This window comes from Caenorhabditis remanei, chromosome I (assembly GCF_010183535.1).
Source record: "Caenorhabditis remanei strain PX506 chromosome I, whole genome shotgun sequence".
NCBI classification, from domain to species: domain Eukaryota; kingdom Metazoa; phylum Nematoda; class Chromadorea; order Rhabditida; family Rhabditidae; genus Caenorhabditis; species Caenorhabditis remanei.
Genome location: NC_071328.1, coordinates 10149660 through 10165638, shown reverse-complemented (window position 1 = coordinate 10165638; position 15979 = coordinate 10149660). Strand labels below are relative to the sequence as shown.

The following is a 15979-nucleotide window of genomic DNA, read 5'->3' as shown; positions in this document are numbered from 1 at the left end:
CTCCGATGTTCCGTGTGCGCGCGTTCTTTATCGTAAATCTACCCAGTTTTTGCGCGGAAATTCAAATACTGAAGCTGGTGTCTACAACTACAGTAGCTACAATAAACATGGCATGATGTGGTCTTATTTACTATCCAGTCAATTTCTGTGCAATTAAACAAAAATAAATCCAAAATTAAAAGTGAAAACTACGTCGACTTGAACTGCAGTGTAATGGTCTCTACCCACATTATTCTTCCAGTCATTTCACACTACCAAATGAAATAGCATAGAAGGAGAAGAGCGTTAGAAGAAAACTCGGCGAGCTGGGAGGAGACGCAGAAGGGTATGAGAAGAAGTCGATAAGAGAGGAGTGGCGTGCTCCTTCGAATACGACGTCGTCTGCTTCATTCCCGAATTTCGCTCTTTCGCAAAGAGCTCTTCAATTCAAACATGGCCTCACAATTCTACGAAAGGAACACCAGGTGAGTCATCCAAGATTTTCGATATTATTTCGTAAAATCTGTTTCATAAACTTTCGTTTTTACTTTCCGTGTTAATGCAAATTGTTCCAGCGGAATGAACGCAGATAGATTCATGGCTCGGTTAACGGATGAATCCACTGTGAATACAATGCAGAGACATTATTGGACAGCTCGACAATTTATTAGAACAAAACTGGGAAAGAAAGTAAACGTTTGCTCTATTAATTTCAAAAGAAATTAACAAAATTTCAGGAAGACGAGCATCTGGAAGCCAGTGATAATGAGTTGGATACATGCTTGAATCTCTATAGATCTGTTCATGGAACATCCTTTCAACTTCTTAATAATGTAGACAACTATGCTAACTTTCTTCTTGGTAAATCTCACTTGTTTTGAAAAACAAAGAGTACTAAATTTCAGATGAAACTCTTGTTCAAAACGTACTTGGAAAATATCTGAAAGAAAAAGGAAAAATCGACAAAACAGAAGCAGTCGGTAGAATTCTAATAGCTGTCGGAAGGTCACTTCTCTTCTCAAGTCATCGTTTGAATGCCGCCAGAATCGGAGTATCAACGTTCGTTTTCTTCTTTATTATTGCTTTTCAAAACATGTTATTCTTTTCAGTTTCTACAACAAGTTGAGTGTTTTCGTTGAGAGAGCAATCGGAGATTGTTCTCAAACAATCGAAGCAGTTCAGATGTGTCGAACAGAATATAGAGGAAGTCTTTTATGGATGAAGAAGACAAGTGAAGAGTTAGATCCAGAAGTTGATGGGTCAATGGATAAATTCAGAGAAGCTCAGGCGACAGTAAAAACAAATAAAGAGAGATTGGATCGATTGAAGACTGATACACTTCAGAAGGTTAATCATAAACGGATTTGTGTGATTTCAGAGACTTTTGACATATGTCAGTTCATATACATCTCAAATGTCTGTATTGCTTTCTTTGAAAAACGAACCCGGAAAGTCGTTACGGGTAACCACCCGAAATCCCATTCCTTATAAATTCGAAGAGCGGCCATCTAAAGAAATGTCATACGGGATGCGATTCTTTAAGAACATTAAATGAAATCTTCACAATTTCTTTGGTTTCTTTCCAAAGAGAAGTTATCTTCTTTATTTTCAGGTCGATCTCTTGTCTGCTTCTCGTTCAAATCTGCTATCATATGTATTGACTCACTATCAAAATGAACTCTTTGAATATTACTCAAAGACATCACGAGCATTTGAAACTTTGGCTGAAAATATCAATTGCTACAATAATTATGACTTCGAAATTTTAAGTGTAAGTTCTGAGAAAATCATACTTATGACCCCCTTCTTATTAATGTTTTTGTAGCATTTGGCAACTGGAACAAAACCGGAAAAAGAGAGAAAAGAAGAGAGAAAAGAAGAGAAAGAAGAATCGACAAAAACTACTCAGCCGAAAAATAATGAAGAAGAGCTCAAAAACCTTCTTTTTGGAAGAGAAAGTCCACAATTTGGAATGGAAGATCAAGAAGAATCGAGGTCACAATGCGACAGTCCACTTATAGAAGACGTCGATGAAGAACGAAGAGAATCAAGAAATCAAGATCTTCTAGATATGGAATCAGCTGCATCAATTGCATTTCCAATTGGACCACTTGCTACATTATTTGACACTTCTTCGTTCGTTCCACCAATTCTCCCTCCTCCAGGACCTTCAAATAAACCGACATCCGATGACATTTTATCCCTTTTTGATGAGAATAAGACAACCAAAGCATCAAATTTTTCATCCACTCTGGTTGGTTTTCCAAAAGACAAAACATTGAAATTCTCGTTCTTTTTCCAGAACTGGCAGTCATTAATCGACAATTTCGACAGAGAAAATGAAGATAATTTATTATGATTTATAAAGTTTTGGAGAATAGTATTATTATGTGCACATATGTGCACATATATGTGTAGCAATGAATTTTAAAAAAAATTTTACTGTTTTATTTTCATACCAGCTTATGATGACGCTCCTTCGGCGCTTTTCCTCGCGGCTACGTCACTCGAGTTCACGTGAAAACTTTTTTGATGATAACTTGTATTTTTGGAAATGAATATAAAATGCCGACATTGTGACAGAGATGCTGAGAAACCCCACACGAATTTGATATATAAGAATGATTAAACACTGTAAGCCTTCAAATGATGTGCTGACATACTGTAGTTTTGATCTTTTACACGATGTCTCACTGGCAAATATCTCAATCTTTCTTTCACTTGTTTCCCATGATTCGTTGAGTTTCCCAAACAGTTTCTGAGAAAGAGACAAAACTCTTTCTCTCCTTTTCCATCTCATTCGTTCTGCTATCATTCTTTCATTCTGTCGAAATGAAACTCTTCCAATTCCTTATTCTTCTTTTTTCAATTCTTTTCGTAAACGTCTCTGCAATTCATCATAAGAGACAAGTGATTCGTCGAAAGGGAATGGCGGTAATCAGCATTTCCTCTTCAAACCATTAATAAGATAATTTTATTCAGCGAGACAATTTCGGTAACGATCAGACTCTAATGGGCGGACGCATTGGAATGGTTATCAGAAAGCCGAATATCGATCCTAAAGGACCAATTATCAAAGGAAAAGGATAATTAATTGAGTTTGAAATAAAGTTATTTGAGCATTCAAATGTCTCGTTGAAGTAGATGTCGCATCAATTTTCCAGAAGAGTTCTTAGGCAGTTCGGATACAAAAATGACGTCATCCAACTGTTTGTATGACGCTAAGTTTTCTTAAAACAGTTGAGGATTTTGTTAATCCGAGTGGGGAAAAGTTCACCTTTAACAACAGAAATAATCTCATTTTTAGTACCAGGATTACCAATTACTTTGGCGATTAATTTATCGGGAATTGTACTCTGAAATCACAATAATCTTTTAAGAAATAACTGAAATGAGAGGTCAAAATGGTTCTCTGCTAGAAGGGAACTATTTCCTAAATACCTGATAAACAGCACAATCGATGACATTCTTCACTTTTCTGATGACATTTTCAATTTCATTTGGATTCACTTGCCATCCACGTACTTTCATAATTTCTTTCATCCTTCCGATCAGCATTAATTCTTTCAATTTATAGCTCAAACATCCGAGATCTCCTAAAAATTAAATTGAAAAAAAAAAGTGAACCAATTCCCACCTGTTTCCATGAAGCCTTCCTCCACACCCGTTTTTGATTTCACCAGAATTTCACTATTCTTTGAATTTATTTTCAGTTCGACCAAGGGATACGGTAGTCCAACACTCTTTCCATTCGTTATACCTTTGCCAGTACTACATAAAAGAACACCACATTCGGTTGTTCCGTATACTGAAAATACGAATGAATAATCAGAAAATTAGAAAAAAGAAACATACACTGGATCAAGTTCTCAAGTTTTGGCAGTCGTTCCGAGACCTTTCGGAAATTTTCAGGAGGGCTCGCGGCCGCTCCGACGTAGATTGTTTTCAGAGATGATAGGTCAAAGTTTGAAATTAATGGATGATTTGCAAAGAAATTGAGGACTGGAGGAACAAGAAATAAAACTGAAACTCGATATTTCTGGCAGTTTGAAAGAAACTCTTGTTCATTCCATCTCTCATTTATAAGAATTGTACATCCGGAGAATATCATTGAGAATACTGTAATCAGACCACCAGCATGGAAAAATGGAAGAACTCCGTAACAAATATCTGTTTTCGAAGGGGAAAAGAATCTTGAATCCAATTGAATTTCTCTGAGTTGATCGATTTGAGAACAAAGAATCTTTTGAGAATATTCGAAAAGTTTCGGAGGTCCCGTAGTTCCAGAACTGAAAAAAACAATGGCTCCGGAATGAGATGAAGCCGGAGATTCATCAATATCAACGCAGTTGTCTTCAGCTGACAACAATTCAGAGATTGTATGGAACTCGATTTCTTCAAACTTCTCACAATCAACATCATCACTGACAATTAAGAAATTAGCATTACTTTCTGCAATGTACTTATCGATTTCGTCTGAAAATATTCAAAATTTCCGGTTAACTCTTTGTTTTTCTTACATTTCTTGAATGAAGGGTTGAGTGGGATTACTGTAATTCCAGATAGTTGAGATGCTATAATTATAGACAAAATATCAGGAGAGTTTGAGCAAAAAAGAGCAATTCTGAGAGTGTTAAGATAGCTGAAATGTGAAAAAATAAAGGATTGTGACATTGAAAAACGAGGAACTTGACTTACTTTTTCTTCTGTTTCTCAATTATATTTTTCCATTTTCCAACTAGTTTTTGAAAATTCTCGAATGAAATTTCTTGATCTCGCCAAATCTGAAATTTGGAAAATTATAACTCAATACAAAATGGAGACAATATGATCACCAGAGCAGTTTCAGTTCCAAAAGTAGATATTTCGGTTAGGAATTCATGTCCGAAGTTTCTTGACATTGTATACCAAACTGAATATTCTCTGTCCATTCATGCCTTTCTTCATTCCAAATTACCTTCTATTTCGCAAATAATTCTAATTATCGAGTGCTCTCTTTTTGAATTCTCCTACAGTAACCCATCAATAAAAGAGAAGAATAAACATCGCATCCCTACGAAAATGACTCATAAACTCCTCCACCTACACAGATTTTCATTGATTAATAAAACTAATAAAATCCATAAAAATCGTTCGAGAAGCTATAAATGTTTGACTCATTCATCTGTTTTTATGACTTCTCTCTTCACCGAAAATGAAGAAATTATTGGTATTATCCATCGTTATTTTCACGATGTTTGTTTTGACTTCATCGAAGGTAAGCTTCTTATCAGATGCCTTCACCCCTTCCAATTCAATTTCAGGTCATTATGGGAGGAATGCGTGGATTTTTGGTTATCACTGCGACAACGAAATCTTCTCCTCATTCTTGAAAATGCTTCAAAATAAAAATGTTATTTCACAGAAAAAAGTGTTTTATTGGAAAGAATGCTCAATTAATTGTCGAGATTGAACCCGTCTTTGTTCAAATTATAATCAGTTGAACATCGAAGAGACGAACTGAATGATTTCCTCGCGGGACGCCGTTTCGTTCGATTTGAACTTATGATTGAGATGAATACTTCGAAGAAGAAACAAGCGACCTGAGAGTAGAATTCGATCAGTTCTCTGCGAATCTGTTTTCAAACTCACTTCTCCGATAGTAATAACACTAACACCCATCCACAAACCGAGCTGACCTCCGAAATCTGATAAAAGATTCGACCAACCGTATGCTTCAGATTCCAGAAGAGATTCATAGTTGAGTTGTTCGAAGTACACTTCAATCATTGATCCTTGTTCCCTTTTGTACATTAAACAGTGTTGAGCAGCCATTCCATGCGGACATCCTGACAAATCTCCTGCGATTGCTGGCCATCGTGATGCAGAATACGACACAGAATAGACGTCTTGGCTGAAAATTGTCGTTTCAGACAGGAATAAGGAGGTTGAATTCATTTGCTTACTTGCAAGGTTGTTTGCAAGAACATCCAAGTTTCTTCGAGTCTCTTGTTGCCACGTGCATTTCATTTTTGATGCACTCTCCTATAAATATCTTGGAATTTCATAAATAAGAACTGGGCATATACTACTTTTATATGGATCATCAACCGGACAATTCTTAGATTCTCTATACGGAGGAAATCTGGGATCTCCGCATCCGCATGTCTGTGATAGATGTTTTTGAATACAACTTCTCTGACATCCTTCTGTATTATATGCTTTCTGAGTGTAAATAAAATCTTCTGTCTTTCCTTCTTGCACACAATCACCATATGGAGCAGGAAGTCTGACCATTGACTTCTGTAACGAATTTCAAAAATAAAAGTTACATAATCGATTGGGATCATACCAGTTTGATACCAAAACTGCTGACAAAGCCCGTGGGAGCTGAGAATCCAAGTGTATCAGGAAATGGTTGTTCATCTGTTGCATGAACTGTCAGTCGAACTCCAGCTGCTTCCGTTGTCGGTAAATATTCAGTCACATTTACGAACACTTCCAATCGTAATCCTGAAATTTGCAATGACAAAGTGCTCCTTTTCGAGAACAAACCGTAAGCTGGTCCTGATCGTTCGTTCGTAATATTTCCCAACTTTTGGCCGTAAGTGAAACATGCTCCGTAAGTTGGATCCAGATATTCCACGAAATCACTTCAAATAATATATGCATAGATGATGTTGTTTTGAAGTTTTAACTCAGATAAACTCACTGTTTGACATTACATTCCTGTCCATTGAATGAGCATTTCATTATAAAATCAGATTTATCATATGATATCTGCCATTTCTGAGATTCTGTCAACGCATCGACAGCGAATATAATATTCTCCATCGCTTTCGCTCTCAGAGCAATTCTATCTTTCACTCCCTAAAAATGAATTACCATAAAACCTGTAATAGAAGCAGCGGTATATCTCGGTTCCAAAGGAAGTATCAGAAAGCTGTGAACTGACAAAATACAGCTTGATATTTATAGAATTTTTCTTCAGTTGAAAAAAATGTCCATATCTTTAAAGACAGGCGAGATTGGATGCTCCAAACTCTAGCGGGTGCCCCTATATTACAGGATTTACGGTTCATATATTCGAGTTTTTCAAAACTCAAACTCACAGAATATCCATAAGCTTTATCTCGTTCTTCCTTCTTTTTCACAATCGGAGACATTGTAGTCGATGGCTGAATATCCCAAAACTTTACAATTCGATCATCTGAAATTCATTTCATTTCTCAACTTTCCTTTTTCTTCTCACCTAAAGTGGTTTCATTGGTTTGTGGAGGATCAATACGAACACACATTTTGATTGGAGTTGCACACAGACATGATATATTTTGTTTCTTCGGTTTATCTGTATACACACAGTCTCCGAGAGTGTTACACCTGCAAATGCATCAAATCAAAGAGCTCAAAGTGTGTTTTCCAACCTGCTGCACTTCCTTTCTTCCCATTCTGGTTCTTTGTAGCATGGCCACACTTGTTCATTTTTCTGATTATAAAAACAAAGACACGTTTTATTTGAGTTTTCCAGATCCATATCAGGTACCTGAAATTTCTTAAAATAGTGAGGTATTTCAAAAGACAAACGAACAGAAGTAGAGACACATCCATGTTGTGTTGTGCAATTACAATGAGAATAGACAGCAAGAAGGCCTTCGTATCGACTCAGAAGACGTTCATGCACTTTCCTTTCCGGAACTCTTCGCTTCTTTTTCTGAAATACTCTAACTCTACTGTTGAACTCTGTTGATACTTCCATTCCTACTTTTGAGTTATTTTTAATCTGAAAACAGTTTCCACGATGACATATACATGACTTTTTCTCTTCTTCAACTCCATGTTCTTCTTCATTTTTTTCTTCACATTTCCCCAACCAATCGCAACTTTTACACTTGGAAACTTCAAATTTCTGAGAATTTGCACAGTAACTGGGACCTCCGGATTCTACAGAAATACACAGTTTTGTTCCGTTTCTTTTCATCTGCAATGGCCACATCATCTGCTTCTGAAAGTGAAAAAACGGTTGAACTTTCAGCTAACAATGTTTTTTCTTACAGTGACACCATCTTCAATGCAGTTTTCTTCATGACATTTGCAGGTTTTCAGCTGGTTGTGTTCTTCTGCTACGTGGCAAATTCTATGATTCCAGTCATTTTTCAGGTGGCAATTCCAATACATTTCATCATCTTCCTCGTTCGTTTCCGAGTCATCAAATGTGATGCATGTCTGGAATATAATGGATAGTCAAATGTCATTTTCCTTTTATTCTTTTCTACAATAATTTTAAAAAGCCTCGTTAAATGTTACCCATTAAACTTCAATTCCGTATAAACTCACACATTCCAAATGTCCGAATTCATTAGCCATCAACATTCCATGTTCCTCTTTACACATCAAGTCAACTGCTATCATTTTAGAATTCGACGACCGTTTCATTCTTTTCGAATGAGCATTTCCATCACTTTTATCTATTGCCATTTCGAATGCTTCCAGCTAAAAACGAACAAAAACTCTCATATTTCTTTACGTTTTTCGATCCGACTCACTGCATTTCTGATTGCTCCGAGTTCGCGAGCCGCCGAGTTTTTATATGGGTTCATGTTACAAACTGTCACAGCTGGAAACTTGATTTCTTCGAACTTGATCTCCACACCAACTATGATATCATTTCTGAAAATAAGAATTTGGCTGTGAAACCAATTGAGTGAATACCTGTTAAATCTTTCAATAATCAGATACGCTTGATGTCCGAAACAAGAAAGACAGAAAAGAAAACAAAGTAACCACATATATCTCCTCCATCCAGTTGATACATATGCTCTTGGAATTCCATGAGCACTGGTATGCTCAGCGAAATCAACGACATCCAGTTCAATGGCCCGTTTCAAACTGTTCTTTCCCATTATTGGGCCTAGAAATAGTATATTTTAGGTGAAAAATGGATAAGAAAAAGAAAGAGAAATCTAAGAAAATGTATCAAAGAATGGTGTAATTGTCATGGAATGGCGTATGTATGCATGGACCAATGTGCACTTGTCTTCCGGAAACAAGCAATCAGTTTACCTTGTCTCCTTTAAAAGGAGCTCAATGAGCAGTATTTGATGAGAAAATGAGTAGATCTGGGGTATGAAAGTTGAGAGATAAAACAAGAGAATGGAGAGGAATGGAAGGTTTTCAAAGAACAAAATGTGTGACTTCTCATTTCCTCGAAATATAAATTAAAATACAGTTTCTAATAATAGAGAACAAAAACTAATAAACGCTCTGAGAAATATTAAAAACAACTCTCAAATAATAGAGAAAATTGACTTCAAAAGCTAAAAACTTAAAGCTTCCAAAATCGAATTCTCAGAAGTTTAACAGCAAAAAGAAATGGAATTCTCGTTTTTTTTGTTGTGACAAAACAAGGAGGGACTGCCAAAAAGTAATCCAACTAACGGCTATTTCCTCCTTCTTTTTTTGGTTACTCCAGACGAATAGTAAGTGACAATCAGGTTCTCTTTCTCTCTTCTCAACTTTTTTCAGTGGTCCCGTCTCTTCATTTCTCATGCATTTTTCATTGTTTTCTACGAATCAATCTGGCGTCTTCTTTCACCTTTTGAGCTCATTTTATATTGCACTTTTGGTTTAAAACACAAAAAAATTGGGTGATATCTGAAGGAAATCAAAGTGAAAAAAGAAGAAAAACAACTACAAAAAAGTGAATTTTCAAAGCATACATTTTGGTAAGAATAGTTGAAACCAGAAAGGATTAGAATACTAAAAAGAAGAGAAATGAGTTCTGAGAAAAAAGTGAATATTATTTCCTCGAGGAACCATTCTTCTCCTTTTTAACACTTAATTAACAGGGACCTCACAAAACTTTTTGAAACTTCAAAGTACGTGAAAGTGTAAAATTATTCGAAGTAGGTTGAGTTGTTTCCAAAAACTACTTTAATTCTACATCAACATGAATCTAATATACAAATGACGTGGAAGAATCCTCAAACTGAAACACAAAAATTGATTAAAATGGGGAAGAAAAATCTGAAGAGGACGTGTCGAAAGATGAGATGAATGATGCTCCCTTTGGGATATTCATATGTCATATTTATTCTGAACTCTATTCGTTTTTTCTTCTTCTCCTTTCTCAGAAGGAACTACGATCTTTTAAACGAATGATGTACTCTTTCAGGACTTTGGCCCGATGTGCAAAACTGCAAGAATCTCAGAAATATTCAGTAACTTCGAGGGTTCGGATGTGATTCTGAAACTCAGATAACAAAGCGATTGATGGGACTCTTCTGAAAAAGATCAAAATGCAACTAAAAATTTCTAAAAGCCGACGATTGGAATGGTTTCGAATATTCAGCATTTAAAACAAAGTTGTTTTTTTTTACCAGAATTGTCTTCAACATTGTGATCTGAAAACCTTATCAACAAACCCAAAATATTAAACTTCGTTTTTCGTTGTGAAAGAACCCAGTGCCCAAAACGGTCAAAATAAAATCTAAAGTACAGTAATCCTCTCAATTACCATTTTTCTAATTCAGTCCTTGAAACGTCTTCTTACATCTCTTAAGTTTTAAATATTCCCATTCAAAAAACGTCACGAATTCTCACCTTTGTCGGTAACTTCAAAAGAAATCGCAAATTCCGAATGTCATTCTCAGGATATCGTCCGTTTATTCCATTCCTTTCTATCTTTCCAAAAGCCCTTTCGTCGCTTTTCTTCCAAAAACCATCGCTTCTCTTTTTGTATTTTTTCTATTATATTTTCATGGTATGAGTCAAAAAATAAAACAGTATTGTGTTGATCGTCTCCTAATAGAAGGCGGCCGGCTTGCTGGAAAGAGAAAAAAGAGAACAGTGACAAGCAAAAACATCGGATTTTACGATCATTGACGACGACAACTGTACGAGTCACACATCAAATAAATTGGCACATAAATAAGAAAAAGAACACTGGAAACGAACATTGGAACCTTTTTTAGATTCCATGCAGATATTTACAGGAAACAAATTATCGGAAAAAGAACAGAAGAATAACGTGGCAACCGTATTTTTTTGGTTCGAAATGTCTGTCAGATATAAATTGTAAATGAATTGGGTCATTGGGGCTCCCGAGATGGAAACATCTGGTACCAGTTACGAGTGCAAATTCGGCCAGCTGCATCTCCTTTTTCGTCTTCCCACGTATTGCTTCATTTAGAAAGAAATTTTGGAGAAAAGTTTCAATAGACCGATCTCAGTTATCCAATGGAGTAGTTTTTAAATATGATCTAAAATCTCTTTTCTCCTATGAGTCATAATACCATCCAGAACATTCTCCTACTTGTTTCTCTTTTTCGCAAAATAATTTTCCCTCAATATTTTCCTTTTTTTTGCAGAACGGAACACTCCCTCGTTTCCCTCTCTCTCGGCTATAAAACACATCGCTTTTTATCAAAAAATCACCAAAAGTACACATCTATTTTTTGCCACGAAAGGACTTCATATTCAATTCCAAAAACTGCAGTTTTCTCGATTGCACCTCATTAATATTCCTACCGTAATGTCATTTTTCCACCCGTATCGGCATCTTCTTCCTCTCTCTTTTCATCTTTCTTTTTTCCTGTCGCCGTTGTCATCTCCGTCAGTTTTTGTAATACATTCTGCGTCTACATGTTGTTCTGTAGAGACACAGACAGTACCATTTCATCGGAAGAATACCAGAGACTCCACCCCCATCTACTCTCTTTCTCTATTCTTCAGTCATGTCGCTGGCGCGATGAGACGCAGAGAGCGACCTCGAATGCCTCTGACTGCGTGTACTGTCCTTCTGTTTCTCTTACTATTCCTTTTATCCTCCAGTTTTCCTCATTTCAACCTCATTTCAGTTTCACAACTGAAGTCATCCTGTGGTTCCGGATTCTGGAGATTCCTCAATCATGAACGTCATCCAGAATCTGCTTTCTGCAGTTTCCCCACAGCCTGATGGCGATTTCGTTGATAAACTCAACTACTGTGCCACGACGATTGGTTTGGTACTTTCTTCTGCTTTCATCACTGGATGGAGGTCCGTTCCCCTATTTTCTCTTCAGAAATTTTAATAAATTCAATTTTCAGTTTCGTGGGCAGTCCAATCGACTGTTGGTTCCCAGCATATTATAAAGGATGGTGGGCAGAATATGCATTAGATTACTGTTATGTACAGAACACGTTTTTTGTCCCATTCTCAGAGGACAAAGCAGAACGTAGCTATAACTGGGAGCACTTGATTGCTGATAAGCAGAATACAACATCTCTGAAACAGACAAACCAAATCGGTTACTATCAGTGGGTACCATTCATTCTGGCTCTTCAAGCTATTCTTTTCTACTTCCCAGTTGTTATTTGGAGACTTTTCTACGGAATGGCTGGTGAGTTGGATTTATTTGAAAATAATTTAAAACGATCTATAATTCAGGTCAGAATGTGACATCATTGTGTAATACATGCACGGCTACCGAAGGAAACGAAGAATCCAGAAAATCCACGATTTCTACGATTGCTGGATTCATTAGCCAGAAGAGAAACCGAAATTTGGTTGTGAAACAATTATCAGGATTCCAGAATCGGGCCAACGGATCAGCAGTTCTCACTTCATATTTGGTGAGTGTTTCAACTTTCAAAATCTATTTCAATCGGATAATTTCAGTTTATGAAAATTCTCTTCCTAATCAACGTCCTTCTCCAATTCTTCCTTTTGAAACGTATGCTAGGAGTCGACTCATACTTCTGGGGAGCCGAAGTGACCGCTGATTTGTGGGCTGGAAATGAATGGCCAGAGACTGGAAACTTCCCAAGAGTCACCATGTGTGAATATGAAGTCAGAAATCTGGATAACATTCACAAGCATTCAGTTCAATGCGTTTTGATGATCAATATGTTCAATGAAAAGATCTTCGTCGCCTTGTGGTGGTGGTTGTGCTTCCTCGCTGTCGTCACACTTTCAAACACTTTCTATTGGTTCTGGAGAGTTTCTGGAACTTCTGTTTCCAAGAATTTCATTCGTCCATATGTTGAAGACGTAAGTGTTCCTTGAATGAGATAATCTTGTAATTTAAACAATTTCAGATTGATCCAAAAGTGAAGAACAATCGTGGAAAACTTCAACAATTCGTTTCGGAATTCCTCTCTCCAGATACCGTTTTCTTGCTCCGACTCATCGAATTAAATAATGGAAAAACTCCAGTTGTCGAGTTGATTCGTGATATGTGGAGAAGATTCAACACAGCAGTTCCACCACCGTATTCAGCTCCTCCACTTCTCGTTAAAGATGCTGCCCCACTTCTTAAAAACTTCCAGGACGAGACAGAAATGTAATGTTTTCGAAAGTATTTTCACTCGTTCTTATCTTGTTTAGACCTTATTTTCCCTTAATAACTCTTTTTTTCACACTTGTTTGATTTGAAATAATAAAATGTTTTAATGGTTTTGCTAAAGTCAAAACACTCGTTTTGGCTTTTTTTCTCTTTTTTCGAATATTGGGTTGACTCTTCCCAAGTTTTTATCTATTTTATTTATACTTTTGTGTGTTTGATCTTTCAATTATTCTCTTGCTTCTCTATTTTTGCTCTCTCATTTTCTTTTTATTTTCTTTTATTCTAATCTCATTTCCTTTTCAAAAGTTCTCTAATTAGAACACACTTGACCTTTTATATTTCTGTATTTTCTCTTCTGATTGTGATTCGAAAACGATTAGAGTCGAAATGTGTAGCATAGAAACTACTCGTTTCGCCTCAAAAACTTTTGTCAAGCGATCATCGTCATTCAGTAGTCAAAAGGGGCGGAGCTTGCACTGCGCCCTCCGAAAATCGAGATAGTGATTGGTGACGTGGAGACGCAGATACTCGAATGACGTCGATCTCTCGGCGACTGTCGGCGTTTCTGTCCGTTTCTTTGTGACTATATCGCCGGTTTTGTACAAGAGGGACTACTATTACTACTAGAATTGTCTCTGCGTCTCTTTATCCCTAACTTCTCATGAACTGGAGCATCTCTTTATTCAAATTCCTCTCGGATACTGTATCTGATTCCCCATTTCATCTTTTTTTTATAGTTAAAAACTGATTACTAACAATGGCGGCATCTCCTTTTGTATCATAAGAAAGAGCCATCATTCAGTTTTTATGTTGTGAGCCAATAAGGTCATTGTCGAAAAAAGGACAAGGGACTAACTCAGGTATTTTTGGGCCAATTTGCCCATCGAGTGGGCCATGTGGCGCTGAAAATGGGCATGGTGGCCCATTCCATGAGGGCCACTATGCCCATTTTCAGGGCCACATGGCCCACTCGATGGGCAAAGTGCCCAGATTCGGTTCAACGCGCGGCATTCCGCTCCCTTTGCTCCTTCCCATTCAGCAATATAATTAACCAGATTACACATCTTTGTATTTTCTACTATTTATTTGTCAAATTTAAACACAAAATAATAATAATTTCAGTAATTATGAGAAGTAATAGGGTAAAATAAACTAAAATTGTCAAAATATGAGATGGAGAATAGGAATACAGAAGAAGGAAATAATTTTTCGTGAAAACTACAAATATTCAAATTACAACAAAAAAGTAAGAGTAAATGCAAAAAATTTAAAGATAGAAGACGGTGAAAGATAGAAGAAGGTGAGCAGCTGGATAGCGTAGTTGATGATGATTATTGTGTTGTTGAATTAATTTTTTGTACAGCTGAAATTTCATGAAAATTGAACAAAAACAAATAGAAAATACTGTCTTACCTGATGAGTCGAGTGTAGATTTTTTCATCTTCTGTTTGAATAAGTAGCATAAAATTGAAAGACGATAAAATTGTGAAAGAAACGAAATAAATAAGAAAAATTGTGGCAAAAATCAGAGTGCGCAGTAGAGCGCGATTTATCAACTTGTGCCCACTCCGTGCCCATGCTGTGCCCATCCTGCCTCACCAAGCGCCCAACCTGTGCCCACTCCCACCAAGTATTTCCTATCTCTCAACCTGTGGCCCAACCTGTGCCCAACTAGTGCCCACTGGGCCATGTGGCCCTTTTTGTGAGCACTGTGCTCTATTCACGGGCCACATGGCCCAATCGAAAGTTTCGTTGCCCAAACCTTGCCCAAAAATACCTGAGAACAAACAATCAACTTTCACTTTCCTTTCCCTATTTGTGGGTTCATGGTCATTTCTCACTTTCTCTTCTCTTTTTTCTCTCTTTTGCAACAAGAAATGATCTTTGAAAGTTATGATTGATGTAGTTCTCTGGAAAATTAAATATTCATTATTCATCATGGTTGGCTACGGAAATTAGATATTCAGTAGTTGGACACAGAATACGTGTACAAAAATCAAGAGACTACAGTATTCACAATAGAGTAACACTGTCTAGAAGCTCCTTGGAAAGCAGGGTTGGGAAATTACGGGCCAGCCCGGGCCGGACCGCGCCGACTCATCAGCTCCGCCCCGGCCCGGTCCGCCCCGGCCCGGGCTGGCCCGGATTCAAAAATGTTCGCAATTTTTTTTCATTTTTTAAAAAAATTTTCATCAAAAAATAATCAAAGTTCTCCAATATTCTCGTACGCTTCAATTTTTATCGATATTCCAAAAAATAGTCGAAAATTCGACTTTTTTGGAAAAAAATTCAAATTATTTTTGAAAATATTTCAAATTTCTCCAGGAGCCGAGCCGGGCAGAGGAAAATTCTTCAGTCGGCCCGGAATTTCCCAACCCTGTTGGAAAGAACTTGCTCCGTCAAGATGTATTTTGTTTGGATTACTGTAGACATTCAAACGAACCAATTTTCTCATAAAAATCAAATTCCCACTACTTAATGAGCAGCTTAATAACCACTTGAATAGATTCAAAAGTTTAGAGTACTGTATTCAAACACCACGACCGTTTCGATGGTTTCTGTGTTTTCTCTGTTCGTGAATGCAAACTGATATGTTAATTTTATGTCCCCGTTTCCACCGTAATCTTTTCTCTTTTTCCATCATATTCTCATCCTTTTTCTCTCTTTTTTCTTCCGATAGGGCTCTGTACTTTCTCTTT

General features: G+C 36.9%; 5 protein-coding genes across 5 annotated transcripts; 3 read left to right on the top strand and 2 right to left on the bottom strand.

Moving 5' to 3' along the window:
• Positions 1 to 432: 432 nt before the first annotated feature.
• Positions 433 to 2338, top strand: GCK72_002178 (uncharacterized protein; the record flags this gene model as incomplete). Its single annotated transcript, XM_053723297.1, has 8 exons — positions 433 to 464; positions 555 to 669; positions 717 to 840; positions 885 to 1038; positions 1089 to 1326; positions 1592 to 1750; positions 1805 to 2233; positions 2282 to 2338. 8 exons carry the CDS (start codon positions 433 to 435, stop codon positions 2336 to 2338), a joined length of 1308 nt encoding a protein of 435 aa, XP_053591942.1.
• A 473-nt stretch (positions 2339 to 2811) lies between these two features.
• On the top strand, positions 2812 to 3069 carry GCK72_002177 (uncharacterized protein; the record flags this gene model as incomplete). The annotated part of the gene is made up of 2 exons (XM_003104813.2): positions 2812 to 2913; positions 2962 to 3069. 2 exons carry the CDS (start codon positions 2812 to 2814, stop codon positions 3067 to 3069), a joined length of 210 nt encoding a protein of 69 aa, XP_003104861.2.
• Positions 3070 to 3102: 33 nt separating this feature from the next.
• On the bottom strand, positions 3103 to 4880 carry GCK72_002176 (uncharacterized protein; the record flags this gene model as incomplete). The annotated part of the gene is made up of 8 exons (XM_053723296.1): positions 3103 to 3209; positions 3257 to 3335; positions 3421 to 3575; positions 3740 to 3787; positions 3835 to 4455; positions 4500 to 4621; positions 4678 to 4763; positions 4815 to 4880. 8 exons carry the CDS (start codon positions 4878 to 4880, stop codon positions 3103 to 3105), a joined length of 1284 nt encoding a protein of 427 aa, XP_053591941.1.
• Positions 4881 to 5414: 534 nt separating this feature from the next.
• On the bottom strand, positions 5415 to 8858 carry GCK72_002175 (uncharacterized protein; the record flags this gene model as incomplete). The annotated part of the gene is made up of 15 exons (XM_053723295.1): positions 5415 to 5561; positions 5611 to 5872; positions 5925 to 6003; positions 6051 to 6261; positions 6311 to 6471; positions 6514 to 6611; positions 6671 to 6828; positions 7071 to 7168; positions 7211 to 7338; positions 7383 to 7501; positions 7547 to 7960; positions 8011 to 8181; positions 8293 to 8448; positions 8502 to 8625; positions 8668 to 8858. 15 exons carry the CDS (start codon positions 8856 to 8858, stop codon positions 5415 to 5417), a joined length of 2517 nt encoding a protein of 838 aa, XP_053591940.1.
• A 3006-nt stretch (positions 8859 to 11864) lies between these two features.
• Positions 11865 to 13281, top strand: GCK72_002174 (uncharacterized protein; the record flags this gene model as incomplete). Its single annotated transcript, XM_003104703.2, has 5 exons — positions 11865 to 11992; positions 12043 to 12335; positions 12383 to 12567; positions 12614 to 12985; positions 13033 to 13281. The coding sequence occupies 5 exons, from the start codon at positions 11865 to 11867 to the stop codon at positions 13279 to 13281; spliced, it is 1227 nt and encodes a 408-aa protein (XP_003104751.2).
• Between the last annotated feature and the right edge of the window lie 2698 nt (positions 13282 to 15979).